The 17854-nt window shown below is 42.1% G+C and overlaps 1 protein-coding gene across 1 annotated transcript in view; it reads left to right on the top strand.

Annotated features, from left to right (window-relative positions):
* The window catches only part of CADPS (calcium dependent secretion activator), a 472322-nt gene that overhangs the window by 398455 nt on the left and 56013 nt on the right, over positions 1 to 17854 (top strand). Inside the window, 3 exon segments of the mRNA XM_059390086.1 lie at positions 2556 to 2570; positions 3433 to 3507; positions 4391 to 4474. Coding sequence (XP_059246069.1) covers positions 2556 to 2570; positions 3433 to 3507; positions 4391 to 4474 — 174 coding nt within the window.

Below are 17854 nucleotides of genomic sequence, written 5' to 3'. Positions count from 1 at the left end.
TTTCATCTCATATCCAAGGTCAGATGGTCTTAACAGAAAGACAACATACACACAATCTGTTCCATGACAAGGCAAAATGTGCAGTACAGGAAGTCAAGTGGAATGATTTTTACAAAGTGATTGTGAATTTGCAGTAGCTCAGCTCATCAGAAGCAGAAGTAAATGCCCCAAACTCTCCGTAGCATTGAAGATTAGCAGTTCCCTTGCTATTATCATGGTCTAGTGCCCCAGAATGTAATTTGTGGGCATTACTACTACTACTACTACTACTACTGCTAGGGTCAAGCCAATCCAATGACACCCAAAGAGTGAACTAGAAAATGCAAATACAGGAAGGATCCCTCTTTGTACCCATATTGAGATGCAGATGGAATTGGATAGTCTGTCTGACTGCAAGAGACTTGTGACAAGATTATCTTATTGGGGGGATGGTACCTAAAAGATGTCCTGGTAGTGTTTATACCCCTTCGTGGAACTTCACATGTGCATGGAATAAATAATCTCCCCAGAAAAATCAGAACGAAGGCGGAGTGCTCACTATTGCCCCCAGAAAAGCTAAAGTTAATCAAATGAGTCTCAGGAGACTCTGGTAAAAGAAATTCATACATTTTTGCACTTCCTCACATAGGAATGGAGGGCCTGCTTTGATGTATATTGCTTTAATTCATGATAAGCACAGGGGACGTTACCCTACTGTACTCTTTACCAAAATAGGTCTTAATTAATTCAGATTGTAATTTATATACAACAGAATATATATATAAGTTTTACATAAGTGTAGAAAAATGTAAACACACATATAACCACTATGCTAACCAATTAATGATAATAGTAGTAATACTGCTGTATACTGCTTCTCAGTTTCCAAACCATATTTCCATGTGTTGTTTCACTACTGTGTTAGGTGATTAGGATTCCTGTATTCACAGGGGTCATTTTTAGCCTCAATGAGGAAATGAGGAAATAGACCAACAGAGATTGACATGTTCAAGTTTCTTCTGGAAGGAAAAGGCAGAATAATCATAGCAAATAGCAAAATGACTTTTTTATGACAGAAAAAAAGAAATGAGAACAGGAGTGGAGATGATTATATTTGTTTAGAATGAAAAGAAGAGACAGTGGGACTCTCTGTGGGGTGGTCATGGTCACATTTGGCATGGAAAAACTGAAGGTGGGAAGAGGTTCCCATCAACCCACCACATCTCCATATCCTTCAGTTTGGACTTCTTCCAGAATGAAAGGTTTGAGGTTCCCCCCACTTGAGAAGAAAATGCTTATTTGATTTTCAAGAAAGAATGATATTACTAACACCCCAGACCAAGAGCCTGTGTCTTTCTTGGTGCATGGAAAACAACAGCTCTTGGCTCTGCTTGCTCTTTTCAGCCAGGTTCTTCAAGAGAATGTTTCTATTCTCAGGGATATTCTTTGCTTAGGTTAGAAGCCCCTTGTTTAATATTTCAGATAGTATTATTTAGCCTACAACTTGCTTTTCTAAGTTAGTTGACTCTCATAATTAATTTAATAAATGTGAATCATTTATAGTAATCCAAAGAAAATCAAGCAGAGTGAGGCAGTCACATGAGGAGGAAAGTAAGCATGTGATACTGGATCTTATCTCAAGACCTAAAAATGAATTTGGAGCCCTGTCAATATTCCTGAATTCTTTTGCTCTGACATCTTTCTTTGTGTTACTAGCACAGAATTCTGCAGATAGTTTTGCATTTAGCTTCAGGTTTATGCCACTTACTAGTAAATCCCTTCAAGGAGCTAGCAATAGAGCCAACGTGGGTTCTGATTCATCAGGGCTACACAACATGGATGATTTGCTTTATTGTTTTTCCTCTAATCAACTGAAAGGGAACTAAAATTGGAGGACTGAGCATTAAGACCATATCTCCTTACCCTTAGCTTCTGCTTTATGAGCATAAACAAATAATATTTGAATTGCAATTACAGTTGACAAGATGTTTTCACAAGCGAGGATCCTCGCTTGATCCTCACAATGGATCTGTGAGTCTGAGAACAGGACCACCAGGAAATGGTTTTTAAGTAATAATAATAAGAAGAAGAAGTAATAATAATAATAATAATAGAAGAACAGACCCGCTAAATATCTTTAAACAGGGTTTGCTTCATATTCTTTCCAAAAGCAGTGTTTGTACTGGCTTCCCTTTCCACCCCACCATTGGTCCTGCGTGATTAGTAGCAGTTTTCTGTTTTTTTACAGATGAGGAAACTAAACTATATTTTCTTAGGTGACATGACTTCCTGACTTTGCACCGGGACTTTATTCAGGTCTTACAACTACAGAGGAAATTCCCCTGTGACTTTTACTGGATTAACTTAAATCACATCCCTTCACTTGCTTTCATTAATTCTGATTGCCAGTTATCAGAATATCAAACCACATTCCCATGGCTTATTATTTCTGTATGTTTTCCTAGCTTTTTGAATGGTTTGTTTAATTTCAATTTTCTCATGTGTCCCTTTGTCCTAATTTTTATTTGCACTGTTCCTTTTCTTTTTCTGTTCCTAATTAATCATCCTTCTGAAAGTTTGCTAAAGAGTGGGTAAGTGCATTTTCCTTTCCAAATAACAATGTTTTGCATTGTTATTTCTTATTAAGGAATATGGAATAATTCAAATGGATACTAAAATGATCTAATAAATGTCAAGGAACTGGCATACAGTATTTTCTGTTGAAATCGCTTTTCCTCTTTTCCTGGCATTTACAGCAGATTTTTGTTTGTGTGGGGGTTTGTTTTTGCATTACTATTTAAATTTAATCGACAGCGGACGTTAGAGAAATTGAAAAACTTAACAGGAGTCTGAGTGGAGGCTCTAAACCTGGATTTGCTTTTCCATGAATAGAGAAAATGAATGGCTGCCACAAGGGTTCAGAAAATGGCACTTTGCCTCGGCACTCAGTCAACATCTAGATATAGAATGAGTGGGCTCTGGGGCATAAACCCAAAGTATCAGAGGGTTTCAGAACAGTTTTTGCAAAATCAGTCCCAATGTCTTGGTCAAATTCTGAACCACATCCCCCAGCAGTTTTCCAAAGAGAACTTTTCATCCCCTGTATTAAATTATTGTGATATCTTGTTTTGTAAGTTCCAGACCTACACACCGTTAGGCCATGAGGCCATCCATGCATGCTATTTGTAATTGTGTGTATGTATCTACACATATCAAAGCCATCAAAAGCTTTGGGTGAGGAACCATGTGGCTGGTAATTTTTTTTTAAGAGCTTCAGATCTCTCTTCATCAAAGACCTGGAGTCAGAATCTTACAGCTGCTTCTGGGAGTATGGAAATAAACTGGGTCTGCAGGCCAGGCTTTATTTATAAATTGTGTTGTCTAAAAATTACTGACGGATGCAATGCCATCACCTCCCCAACATGCTAATATTTGTCTTTCTGTGTTCTTTAGCATCAATACCATTCAAAAATAGATGAACTAATTGAAGAAACTGTTAAAGAAATGATAACACTCTTGGTTGCAAAGGTAACCTTCAGCTTCAGGTGAAATGTTTCATTGTGAACATCGCTTTGTTATATCTGCATTTCCATTAAAATGTAACACGTTAAAAAGTTGAGCTGAATACTTGTATCTCTCAGGAAACGAGATCGTACGTCACCCAGGCTCAGCTCGGAATGATTTTTTCTGATGATTGCGAGCCGTGTGAAGATGAATTGATAAAGTGGCATGTGTTAACTTAATAAGAAATTGTCCCCAGACGTCGTACTAGGTTATGTGGAAAATGTTTGTTTTGTTTTTCAGCACTGACAAAGCTAGATTTTAGAAACAGAAAGTTAAACGCTAATAAGGAATTCTGCCATCCTGAAAACCCCCTTTCCCCTCGTTTCACATGCAGTGAGAGTCATAATAAAACATAAAAGTCAGATAAAGCTATTTCAGTCACCCTCATGAATTATAGAATTTTAACTAAGTAATGCTGAATGGGAAGACATTTATATTTGCCAGTGCTAAACTTCTGTTTCCCCCAAATTACTGATAAAATACAAATAAAAATAGATTGGATTAAATGTAGTGCTAATATGTAACGTAAAAACTGCTTTGCGCAGTTTTGGATTTTAAAAAGTGCATTTAATATTATCGCATGCTGTATGCAACTCAATAATATTTTGTCACTTTGTACTTCTGTAACATGCTATATTTGCAATCACATAATAATGAAGAGAAAGCCGGATAAGTCAAATATTTCTGTGTGAAAGCAATCTATTCCTTTCCCCAAAAGTGGAAACCAAATAATAGAACGCAAAACCGAGCAAGGTCATTGCTAGTCTCTCTGTGATTGGGAAATGTTGCTCCGTGGTGTGAACACTTAAGAGTTTGAAATAATAATTCTTTTTTGCTGTTTTACTAGTTCGTTACCATCTTGGAAGGAGTACTGGCAAAATTATCCAGATACGACGAAGGGACTTTGTTTTCTTCTTTTTTGTCATTTACTGTAAGTAAAGAGCTTCTTTCTTGCCTGGTTTTTGTTTTATTTTGGGTTTGGGTTTGGGTTTAGAGGCAGGGTGCCAACGTGCCAATTCGGTTTGGGTTTGTATAAGTATGTTACTTAAGGTCAACTGCTAATATATAATAACACTAGGAGAATAAGCAGGATATTTCACAACAGCAGGTAATCCAAAATCATTTCTATTTCACTTGTGAATATACAGTATGTATGTACGTATATGTATGTACACACACAAACACATATGTCTCTATATGTATCCAAAAGAGAGCTGCTGGCCGGAGCCCACATTAGCAATCTCAGACAAATGACTTCCTGTTTCTGGGCTACCATTTCCCCATCTGTAAATGAGGAAAATTAATTTTAAAGGTTGCAAATAGAGATCTTCAGGTCAGACAGAGCTTTTAAATATGTTTTATTTGGTTCTCACTGTGTCAGGTACACTTAACTGAATTAGTTGCCTACATTTAAAAATCTGGAGAATTCACAGGGATGTCCATATTCCAGGCTTTCTCTATAAAGGGAACAGTTAACAGCTCTGGGCCTGCATAAATGCATAGTAACCATCTGCTGGAGTGGACTCACAGTGGTCCCCATTGACCACACATGTGTTTGCCAGTTTCCTGTAGTGTCTTCTTGGCCATTTTGCTCATTCATGTACCTGCCTAGGCTTGGGAACATTGGAGTTTACAACCTCTGGAGTGGATGATTGAGTCTGTACAAATTGTGAGGGGCTCTAATTCTGTGCCAGAGTAGGGCACAAGCATAGAAACAAGTTTGGTTGTGGGCGGAAGCCAGTCTAATTCTCTGTAGGTAAATGAGCAATGGCGATAGTCATTAGAAATGGGCTGCTTTGGGGCCTGGTTCTCCCACCCTTCTTGTGCTTCTTATGACACTGCTTCTTTTCCTGCCATTTCTGATAGCAGGGTTTTTGCTGGATTTGAGACCAGGTGTTTTCCTCTGACGGGGCCATAAGAAAGACAATCAGTTTAAGTCCTATTATCTCTGGGTCTTTTTTTTTTTTTTTTTTTTAAAGATTTTATTTATTAATTTGACAGAGAGAAATCACAAGTAGACGGAGAGGCAGCCAGAGAGAGAGAGAGAGAGGGAAGCAGGCTCTCTGCCAAGCAGAGAGCCCGATGCGGGACTCGATCCCAGGACTCTGAGATCATGACCTGAGCCGAAGGCAGCGGCTTAACCCACTGAGCCACCCAGGCGCCCCATCTCTGGGTCTTAAAAACAGACTTAACATATGAAGAATCTCCTAGAAAGGCACTAAATGCCAAGATGAGGCCCAGCACAGGGTTAGGGGTTAACACATCAATCTGGCAGAACCAAGTTCAGATCCCATTGCCAATATTAACCAGCTGTGTGATCTTCAGTAACTGTCTCAACTTCTCTGAGCCTGAGCCTCAGCTTTGCTTTGGTTTTGGTTTTGGTTTTGGCTTTGGGAAGGAGTGCTATTTTGTAATTTTGGTTAGGGTTTATGTGCTCATGTGTTAGTGGTGGTTGCCTACAGTGGTGTATGGAGTGAGGAATGGATAATGTCTTCTATGGTGAGCTATTGTGGAGATAATGTATGTGAGAGAGCATAGTGTAGTCCTCAATAAATAGTGGCTATCGCTAATGAAAGATAACTAACATGATTATTATATAGTGCAAAAACACACGCACTCAAGTTCTCCCTAAATATGCCTTAAACTGGTATTTCCCATGCATTAGATTTTCTGGGAATTAGGGAAATGTAGGCAAAAAATACTTAGAACAATTCTAGATAGCGTCCATATATCCACATTCCCAGCTTGTTTTAATATGCAGCTCTGAACTTCCAGATATAAGGATTGAACTCAGCCCTGGAAATGTGATGGCTTCAGTCCCTGGAATTTAGTGGTAAAGGTGGGGTGGGATAGATGGTGGTGACAATAGGAAATCTATCCCACAGCACTTTGTAGAACTACCCATAATGTGCCCCAGCTGTAAGGATACCTATCAAGCCACTCCTTTGACAAACAAGGAAACCAAGACCCAGAGAGGGGAAGTAATTGGTCTAAGGTCACACAGCAATGGGCACAGTAGAGATAGGAAGCCAGGTCTCCTGCCAGCTTCCCCCCACCATTGAACAACTTCCTAGAGAGAGTGGGATTCAGCTGGCAGTTGCCTAGCACTGGAAGGCAGATGGGCAGATGAGTGGGGAAGATTCATAAAGAAGGATTCAGGGCACATGAGTGGGAAATAGTAGATAATCTTTCATTCCTCAGTGAAGACATGGAAATGGTAAAAAGAGGCAGAATTATCTGTAGCATTTCTGGAAAACATTCCCCTGACACTCACCAAAGATACCACTTTCTTCAAGTCTTCATTTTAAGCAAGTGTTTTTACAGTACTGGACTTGAATGAGTGCAAACCAGGAAAGCCCTTCTGCTTTTTATAGAGCAGAATTCAGAAGTCAGCTCTCATGACTGACTTCCCAGTAGAATTGGGGGAAGGGGTCCCCACGGCAGCAGTAAGAGGACACCGTACCAGGGGGATTCTCATGGGAGGGTGAGAAACAAAGACGACCTAGCATAGCCCAGGCAGGAGTTTTCAAGCTGAAATTCTCATGCTCTCATCTCTTTCCTGAGACATTTTGCAGCCTCTCAGCATGCCTAGTGAAGTCCCCGTAACTGCAGAACACTTCAGTGCCTGTTGCTGGGCCTGTAACTTCCCTTCCTTAGTGACACTTCTCCCACACACTTGGCCATCCCACGGCCAAAAGCACCCACTTATCATTTGCAGCCTCTGTTCTCATCTCCTGCTGGTATTCCAGCGTCGGAGAACGCGAGCTGTGCTTAGAGGTGGCAGGAATAGCTATCTCTGCACGGGAATTCTGAGCTCCTGCCCAAATTTCAATGGGCCTTTGAAGACTTCCTGCCGCCCAGTTGTATGAACTACGCCAGAGTGGAGTGGAAGAGAGGGCAGAGGGTTGGGCAGGGGCAGCAGGCATTGTGGGAAGAGCCGGGAAATCAATGAGGAGAGAGCCAGCTGTGAGTCCCGGGACCTGGACAAAGGCAGAGAGATGGTGCCGACACCCTGGCAGGATTTCCTTAACTCTGCTCCCATTTCTGATTCAATTCTTCAAGTATTACTGTGCACTTACCACGTCCCCACCTCAGCAGGGCTGCCAAGTATGAGCCATGTGCTGTGCCCCCCAGAAAGCTGACAAGTATCGACAAATATGCCACCCTTTCCCCCTCTTTCTCCCGCTGAGCGCCTCCTTTCCTGGGTGGGCTTGATTTCATGGTCCAAGCCAGACATTTTGGAAAACGTCTGCAGTGGCACAGAGCAGGCAGGAATATTTATTTCTCGTCTCCATCTGCATTGCTTCCTCTCTTGGAGAGGAGCTGGGGGGAGGAGGGAGGAGGAGATGTGGCTTCTTCGTGCCAGCCCGAGAGGCGTCCAGGCGCGCCCCTCCCCTCTTCCCTCCCCAGCCTCAGCAGCAGGAGCAGCCTGGGATTTCTGGAGGCAGGCGCCTTTCGAACTTTGGAAAGATCAGCCCAGTTGGAAGTCGCGATTAGCAACTATCCGCCCATTTCCCTTGACTGCAAGATGTGCTTTTGTGTGGGTTGCCTGCTTGGAAGGGTCCTTGTCTGGTGGGTAGCCTCACACTGTTTTTTTAGGAGGCCAGGAAGGGGGACAAGCAGGTACCTAGGTCTCTCTCCAAACAAATTAAAATACTTTCCTTGGTCCTATCCAGGTGTTAACCAATATGCTAGTCCTGGAATCTACTCATTCATTCATTTGCTCGTTTATTCATTCACCTAACATGTATTTACTAGACACCTGTGTGTCATGCATTGTGTTGGTTGCTGGGAACACAGCAATGAGCAAGGAAGACATGTTCTCTGTCCTTTTGGAGCTTACATTTAGGAAAACAAACAGACAATAAAAAAGGAAAGAAAATTAAAGAGGGGGAGTGCTATTCAGGCCACAAACTGGAAAGAAAGGGAGGGAAAGAGAGAAAGGAGATGGGGGTAGGGTTGTTTCAGCAAGGAGGTGATGGAGGGTCTCTGCAGAGACATAGGCTGAAACTAAGAGGGGTCAGCTGTGGCCAAAAAGAGGAGAATCCTCTAGATGGAACAGCAATTACAATGACCAGGAGGCAGGAAAGTAGGAGGCATTTCTGCAGGATATTTTGCAAGGAACATGGATAGGATTTAGGGAGCAATGTGGAAGGCCCCCCGCAGGGACGTCTTGAAGAGCTCCTCTGCACCAAATGAGTCCTGACAGCCAGTGGCGTACAGCAAAAAGACAGCCCAGGAGTGGAGAGACCTGGAATAGGGTCCCAGCCCTGCCCCTCACCCAGCTGCCCTGTGACCTGGAACACAGTGCCACACTTGGCTTTTCATTCCATTCAGTGTAATATGACGATGGTTTTATTAGATGAATTCAGAAGTTTAAAATAGCGACAGGAGCAACTGCTCCTGTTCTTTAAGCACTTGCTAAGTGCCTGGCACAGGGCTAAGTGCTTTAAATACATTTTTCTCATTGCATCCTCTGAACACTGCCATCCCAGCAACGTTCTTGTGCAGAAGATCAGACTGAGGCTCAGAGAGGTTAAGAGCTCCAGCTTGACCAGCGTACTCTCTCCCATAAACTCTGGAGCTTCCAAGGAGGAGTGATGATATAGGATGGCCCACACCCAGTCCCCTGGCAGTCAGAATAACTACCTTAGATCCTCTGAAGGCCCCTAGAATTCATTTAAGATGCCCCCATCAAGCCAGTCCATTTGAGATGGTCACGATGGAAATGGAAGCCACTCAGGACAGGCAGGATAAAGCCCTGTTCAGATCTGTCAGGGGCCCAGACCCCACGGTATATCCAGTCTCCTAGATCTCAGATCACCCTCATTCACCCTTTCTTTCCATTTGCTAGTATTTTAATTGTTTTGCCACTTAGAAATGAAACAAGTAGATATGCTGCTTCCTGCTAGAATCTAAGACCAGGGCTGGTGTTAAGTACAGATCAACCAGCAGCGTAGACTGCTTTTGTCAGAGCTCTTGATGTCATGCCAAAGAACAAGACTGCCACTTTGGTCAAAAGCCAGAACTGGATCAAAGGAATTCACTTTTGTCCCCAGAACATTGTGGTCAGAAAGCAGTTCAAATTTCAGAGTGGGGTGAGTGTTCATAATTATTAGTGTTATCTCTGATGACGTCCCATTTTTGCTTTGGCTTAAGGGAATGCCAAGCATGGGAGAGATGGCTTTTTGTAGTGTGGGCTGGTGGTGGTGGTATAGATGGAGAGGTCTTGCTCTATCCTCAGAGGGTAACATCAGCGATTATCAGATGCTGAATCCAAGTGATTCAGGTCAGTGGCTTCCTTCGGAGTGGAGGTGCCTTCCTTGGACAGAAGCACCAACCGTGGTGGTAATAGCTGCCCTTTACTGAAGATTTACTGTATCAGGCACTGTGCTAAGTGATTCACATGCATTTCCTCATCGATCCTCCCAGTCACCCTGTGCAATAGATCTAATTATTATCCCTATTCTACAGATGAGAGAACTTGAGTTGTTTGTCCCAAATCATAGAGACTCTACCTTAGATTTACTCCTTTATTAGCTCCAGAATGTTATTCTCCATAGAACCAGAGAAACTCATGAATGAAGTCAGTTAGCAACCCTTTAAGGAACCATCCACTTACTGATAACATTTCTAAGGGAGAGTCCTCTACTTTTTCTCACATCTTACCAGCAATAATATTTTGTAAGTAATTTACGCACCAACTGTTTTGCAATAAAACCAAAGGAATAGACATTCACAATCCCTCGCTTCTTCTGTACTTTCTACATAATCTTCAGTTTTATATTATGCCTTCATTCAACACGTTTGTTGAGTACCTACTTGATGCTAGGCACTGGGGGCATAGCTGGGGGCATAGCAATGAGTAAGAGGGATCATGCCTCTTAGTATATATTCTCATGAGGGAGATATATTCTCAACAAGTAATTTACATGCGTGGCAGTTTTCCAGAGAGAGGGAGAAGTAGCAGATACAATGGAACAATAGCCTGAAGGTACCCAGACTCACCTGGGAGGCCATGAAGGAAATGACATTTGAGCTGAGATCTAATGGATCTAGCAAAAAAAAGGAGAAAGAGTGCAGGGTACAAAGACACAGAAGAGAAAGAGAAGGTCTAGTGCATTCTGGGAAGGAGAAGTCCACTGTGAGGAGGAAAAGGACAGGCATGGAGTGAAGGAACAGCCTCTCTGTTAATGAAGGGACAGCCTGATAATGAAGGAACTTGCCCATGGTGATGGGATCTAAGGGCTTACAATTGTAGCACACTATCCAAAATTGATTCAGCTGGAGAAGCTGAGAGAGGTCACAGAAAGACTGGCTACTGTTATCAGTAATGTTGGGTTTGTAGTCTGATCTTGAAGCTTTGAGCCATCATCAGAAGCCAAGACTTGTTTTGTCTAATGTAGTTTGTTCACACTGACCAGGAAAAAACTCCATGCTCTGAAGTGTTCAAGAACTATAAAGCACTGATCTGCCCTGCCTTCGACCAACTTCTTTTATCAGCCCTTTCCCAATGGTTCAGAACTTGACATCCACTTTGGGGTTTATGACAGATAATTTTATCACCTAGTAGGACATCATCCTCATTTCCAGTTCTTGCCTTGAAAACACAGTTGACAATTAACATACCTGCTGTCTGAAGCAGCCCTGCAGACACTTTTCAGAAGGGGAAAGAGGCATCCAGAGTTAACTCTTTCCCTTAATGTTCTCTAGTAAACAGACAGACACATACACAACAGACACATAATTTTCTCCAGACTGTGAGATGCTGGGCGACCGGGTACTAGAAGTGTCAGCTATGAAAGAAATACCTAATGAATACAGGTGGGGCTTCAAACACGAAATAAGTGTTCTGAAATTAAAAGTTAGAGATGCCTCCCTGACCTCTGAACCACGTGTGGTAGGAAGCTTATCACCAGAAAGTTGGAGGGAGAGCTATGATTGTGAAACCCAGACTCACAGAAATGTGGGTGAGTCAGTGACCATTTGTGAGCCTCAGTCTCCCCATCTGTTGAGTGGGGGAGCTTGTGCCTCTTTCAGAGAGCTGATGAGATGATTACAGCCATGGTGCACAGTGACCCGGCAGGACACCAGCATGCTGTGGGTGCCCAGGAAATAGCCCTTATCCTTGCCTTCAACTTCAACCTGTAAGAAGGTTTACATGAACCCAGAGCTTTTAACTATTCTCTCACCTGATCGGTCTTTAGCATAGTAATCATTTCTCTTAAGCAACCCAAATCACTCTTCATCACAGAATCAACCAAAGCTCTCTACAGCTCCATTTCAGCACATCCTTGTACTCACAATTCTGATTCGTCAGAGATGTTTTCCAGTAAGTTTAATGTATTTTAGCATTTAATGTTTTGTTTTGTTTTGCTTTGCTTTATTTTACTTTATTTTATTTTATTCTTATGTCTTTTAAGTAGGATCCACTCCCAGTGTGGAGTCCAACACAGGTCTTGAACTCACAACCCTGAGATCGAGACCCAAGCTGAGATCAAGCATCAGATGCTTAACTAACTGAGCCACCCTGGTACCCCTTTAGTGTTTTAATTCTTTCAGATTTTTCATTTATACATTTTCTAGAATGCCTTTTAACCAAAATATTCAGTTAACCAGAAATGAATAACCCATTCCCCATGTTTATTTTAGGTTGAATCAGGTTTATTTCAACATACACCTAGGTTACTTGTTTGTCCAGTTCTGCCCCTTACTGGAGTACAGTCCCGGTCAGGTTAATTAAGCTCTGACTTTGGTTTACTGACCTATACAATGGACCTAATAATAAGACTTCTATTACGTGATGTTGTTAGAATTAAATGAGAAAATGTTATGTGCCTTACTTATGAGGTAAGCATTTGATACACGTTAGCTATTGTTGTTTTTATGGTTCTTACTGTGGTTATGCCACTGAGTCCGGAGTAGTAGGACCAATTACTTGATCTGCTACCATGTTAGGAGTTGTCAGAATAGTTTTTTGGTTTTTTTTTTGTTTGTGTGTTTGTTTGTTTGTTTTTAAGATCTTAGCTCTCGTTGTCTAGACGTTACTATCTAGGGTGCTTACAACTGAAGGAGCTTTTGAGGTTTTCTGGTCCAGGGTTTCCAGTGATGCACTGTGTCTGCTCAGTTCTTCCCTGCTGGGGAGCACCACGTCTCCACATCTCTTCCCATCTCTGCATTTCATTATGTCCCACTGGCAGCTCATAATGGAGCCGGGTCAAATTGTACCACGAAATTGGCACATGCTTCCAAACAGGGTGGTTCCTTCCTTCCTCTTGTTCTTCTTCCTCCTCCTCCTCCTTCCTCCTTTCTACATATCCCTGAGTGTTTTCCAAGCACCAGAGATGTATCACATGGCACCTGAGGTGATGTTAGATGCCACAAAAATGCTGCATTAAATAACACCAATTCCACTGTGAAAGAATGATCCCCCTCCTTTTTTAAAGATTTTATTTATTTATTTGAAAGAGAGAGAGATCACAAGTAGGCAAAAGGGGGAAGCAGGCTTCCTGCCAAACAGAGAACCCGATGCGGGACTCGATCCCAGAACCCTGAGATTATGACCTGAGCTGAAGGCAGAGGCTTAACCCACTAAGACACCTAGGTGCCCCTAGAATGATCCCCTTTTTAATTTCATTTTCATCCTTATCTTTATATCAAGTGCAAAGTATCCAGTAAGTGCTTACATGTCTCTCACACTTCTCTAAAATTTCAAATCTTCATGTGTAACAAAGAGAAAAAGAGAGAAAGAGGGAGCAGGTTTTGGGCTTGGTACCCTCCGCAGCAACCATGTCTACCTAGAATGTAATGATGTTATTTGTATTTTTTGTGTGTACTTTTACTCTTACTTCCTTCTCCTCTTGATTGTATCTTGATACTGATTTTCCATTTATGGCAGTGGTAAACTTTTTCTTTTTATAATTAAGTATTTAAAAAGTGTGGCAATTTAAAGAACATTAAGTATAGGGGTGCCTGGGTGGCTCAGTGGATTAAAGCCTCTGCCTTCGGCTCAGGTCATGGTCTCAGGGTCCTGGGATGGAGCCCGCATCAGGCTCTCTGCTCAGCAGGGAGCCTACTTCCCCCGCCCCCGCCTGCCTTTCTGCCTACTTGTGATCTCTGTCTGTCAAATAAGTAAATAAAATCTTTTAAAAAAAAAAAAAGAACATTAAGTATAGAAGTAAATATAGTGCAAACAGTACACTATGCCATAGCCATAGTCAGGAAGGTAGTATTGATGCCAAAGGTTGAGAGGTTGTGATACCTTCTCAATGGCCCCATTTTGCAGTTGTGTAAACTGAGACCAGAGAAGGAAAATGACTTGAACATCTAGATACATTGGACACAGAACCCAGACCTTGTCCCTCATCCATTTGTTTGTCATCCCCACTCTTTATCTGAGATAAGGAAAAAGAATTCTCCATGTACAGTAGACCTAGACTGACTCTGATGGACAAGTTATCACTGATAGTGGTGATGCAAACAATCCGTGCCCTCAAGTTCAGGCTGAAGCAGCTAGGGGCAAGGGAATCGGGCTTACAGGTGATCACCTCGTGCAGAAACAGAACTTTGAATCATGACAACACAGTCCTTCTTTGCTTAGTGCCAAGGCTGTGCGAAATCCAGAGGGACACAAGTAAAACATGGTGCTTGCCCTCTTCTAGCTTTCATTCTGTTGGGCCTCTCAATGCTGAGAGGTGTTCCAAAGGCAGAGAAAACCCAAAAATACTAGAGATGGGCAGAGGCTCCACTCATGATGGAATAAAAATAAGCCTTTGTATCTGCTTGGAGAATTTATGAAATTAAAGCTTTTCAGTTTCTACTTCCAAATTTGTCCTAAAATGAGAATAGGCTGTGTAAATAGACAAATGGAAAAGGAGTGCAGCGTCGTGAAGAGGTCAAACCCCGGAATCCAACACACCCACACTGACACCAGCTTTGTGTCTCTGAGGAAGCTACATGATGCTGCCAACTGTGTGTCTTTGAGGAAGTCGTTAAACCTCTCTGAGTTCAGTCTCCTCATCCATCGATGTCAATAACCATCATGCCCTCCATTGTGAGGGTTAATTACTTGCAAAGTGCTTAGCCTTATGCCAGGCAAATAATAAGCATGCAGCCATTGTTCAGTCATCGTTAAAAGGGTGGGTTTGAAGGAGCCTTTGAGCCTTGCAGAAATCCTCTCTGGGAATGAAAGATTGGGACAGAAATGAGGGAAACTGGAAGGAAAAACATGCCTACTTCAATTGGGCATCTGTTCGGAATCCCCAGGGGGGAAGAAAGATGAGAACATACACTTCCTGGACCCAGTCTCAGAGCACAGTACCCTGAGCAACAGGAGATACGAACAATTCTTGTTAATGAGGCTGCAGCTCCTAATCAGTGCATGGAACAGAATGCTTTTGCTTAATAGAGATCATTTCCCTGCCTCTTGCCCAACTCCCCAGCAGTGCCAGCAGCTCTTTGTTTAATGAAAGGTAGGGACTTCGAGTAGTGTGGTGGGATGGGCTGTAGGAGGCATTATTACCCTCATTACTATGATAATAGTTTAATCACAATCAATATTTATGAACATGCACAGAAGCTGTGCAATCAACCAGCAGCCCTACAACTCAGGGTTTTCATGTTCTTGCCTAAGGACGCTTTCTAGGAAAGCCTGGGCTCTCTCCCCCCTTTCCCCAGCCCCTCAGAAGCTCTGCAGAGGTGCTCAGAGGTCATTTCAGAATATCCATGATGGTTACATGATAGTTATATATGAGGTTTTATTTATGGTAGTGGGTGACTGTCATCACAATTATCTCCACAGTTATCACCTGGACTTGATCTTCAGACTTTGGGAAATTATCTTGTGAGTAAGGTAGGGAAGTATAATGTAGTGGCAGATACTTTGAAGTTAGGCCTGCTTGGGTTCAAATCCTAGCTCTGAGCTGTTTTCCCTGAGGAAAGCAATTTAACTACACTGAGCCACACTTCCTTCAGTTATAAAATGAGAGGACAAGTTGTTAGAAGTATCAGATAAGATGGTGTCAGCTGGGCATTCAGTCAATGGTAAATGCGTCCATAGTTTTGTGTATGACTATACATAGCAGGTATCTGATATTTCTGTGTTGTCCATGTGAAAACTAAACAATTGTTTTTCCCAAAATCACAGAGCCAGTATATGAGATGGCAGGAGAGTCCAGACTTGGACTCCAATATTCACATTCTATTATCTGAAAACTTTTCCAACATTGGTTCTATTTATAAGCAACTGAGGGAAACCTTATTTTTAAACATTTCAGTGTTTAAGTCTTTTCTTTCAAATGTGCTCCAGATTTAGAAAGCCGGTCGATCATTTTTCTGAGCCGTGGCCACCTGGTGAGCCTCTCATAAAACATTTTTGGTGTCACAGTTCCCACATCTGCAAAAACAGCATCTATATACTCCAGCCCTTTGAGAAAGGAAAGGAAGGGAAGATGGTCTCACGACGTATGTCCTCTCTGTAACATTTACGTGGTGCCTGTGTGTGCACAGCACTCCATAATTGACCAGAAACACTCTTGATCTTCAGCCAGCAAAGAAGACGTTTCAGCCCCTGGGTGGCAGACCTGGGGAATTCATCCTGCTCTCTATGATTGCAGGTACACTTCAAGGGTTGTGGTTCTCTCCAGTCCTCCAGGAGTGTTGTAAGGGGCTTTCCCTGTAATTGTCACTTGGCCCCAAACAGGAGCCACTGAGGTTTGCTCAACTGCTCACCCGCACACAGAGTCCCAGTACATCCACCCACTGGTACATTCTGTCTCCCCCAGGCAGTCAGTCCCTCAGTTGGCACTAACAATGTATTCATCTTCCCAAGATGCACATAGAGCATCCAGATTACGGATGGAGTGGGGGGAGGTTTTGCTAGATTTTGCTTTTGCCTTTGTAGAAGATGTATCTCAGAATCATGTTCCCAATCAACCAAAAACCTTGAAGAAGTTACTCTGGAGTAGACACATTCCTCCTGCAAAGTGCCTTTCTTCACTAAAATGTTGAAAATTCTACCACTCAGGGTTTTTTTTTCAGTATTTTTTAATAAAAGAAATATATATAGGGTTAAAAATGAAATAGTACAGACACTCTTAATAATAATTTTTTTAAAGAAACAACAGTTCTCTGGCCTGCCCCTTTCTACCCTCAATCTCTGACCCCAGAAGGGATCCTTGAAACAATTTTGTTTTTATCACCATAACCCCAAGTACTATTCTTACATTGCTATTTCTTGATTTATTGATCTTAGAGATTTCTTGACTCCTTACAGTAATAGATGGAGCTTTAGCTCACTTCACCATCTTTCACTTCTTCCCTGTTTTATACTTCTTCCTGTTATGGTTGTATCAGTATTGTCATTCCTCTCTTGGCATCTTGATTACTTTAAATTATACCCACCCACCTTGAACTCTTGTTTTACACATGATGAAGCTGTTGGCACTGATGCCCTTTTCCTTCTCCTGCTTCCTCCTCCAATTGCTCTCTTGTTCTAACATGGGAATTGGATGACACACCTCTTCATTCTTAACATTTTAAAGTGTAGGTCCCTGTATTTATGAATGTCTCTTCAGGCTACCAGCACTGTCCACTAGAATTTCCTGCAGCGGTGAAGTATTTTGTATCCAAACTGTTGGACACAGCAGCCATGGGCCACATGTGGCTCATAAGTACTTGAAGTGTAGCTAGTTAGACCTGAAAATTTGAATTTTTAGTTATATTTTGTTTTCATTCATTTAAGTGTAAATAGCCACATGGAGCTATTAGATAATGCAGGGCTGGACCAAGCTTAATATACAAGTCTGATTACAGAGAACAACCTTTTTCAGCAAAAATAGTGATAATAGCAGACACATAACTCTTACTTACCATGCCCTGAGAACTGACCTGCCAACTCAGTTAATAACCCAATAATTCTATGAAGACTAGTAGTATTCCCATTTGATAGGTAAAGAATATGAGGCATGGAAAAGTCAAGGAACTCATCTAGTAAGTGGTAGAGCTGGAATTTGGTCCCATGAGATCCAACTGCGCAGTCTGTGCTCTGAACCACTTCTTTCTCCTGCCTCTGCTCCCCTTTGGAAACTCCTACATCTTTTTTCAGCTATTTCCAATCCTCTGATCAATGGTGTAGGTACAGCTTCTCCCATGTTCCTGGCCTGAATGATGTTTATCACGGAGCTATACGCATTTAGATGTAAAGCCTGCCAAATCCCTTTCAGTCGCAAAAAAAGGGAATGAAAACTGGAGGTTTGGAAGGATATAGGCAAATGTAGGGACTCAGGGCAAGGTCACAGAAGGGCTCGCTCCC

The sequence above is a fragment of the Mustela nigripes genome, chromosome 2 (genome assembly GCF_022355385.1).
Source record: "Mustela nigripes isolate SB6536 chromosome 2, MUSNIG.SB6536, whole genome shotgun sequence".
Taxonomy (NCBI): domain Eukaryota; kingdom Metazoa; phylum Chordata; class Mammalia; order Carnivora; family Mustelidae; genus Mustela; species Mustela nigripes.
Note: the sequence above shows the minus strand (reverse complement) of the source record. Positions and strands in the feature narration are given on the sequence as shown.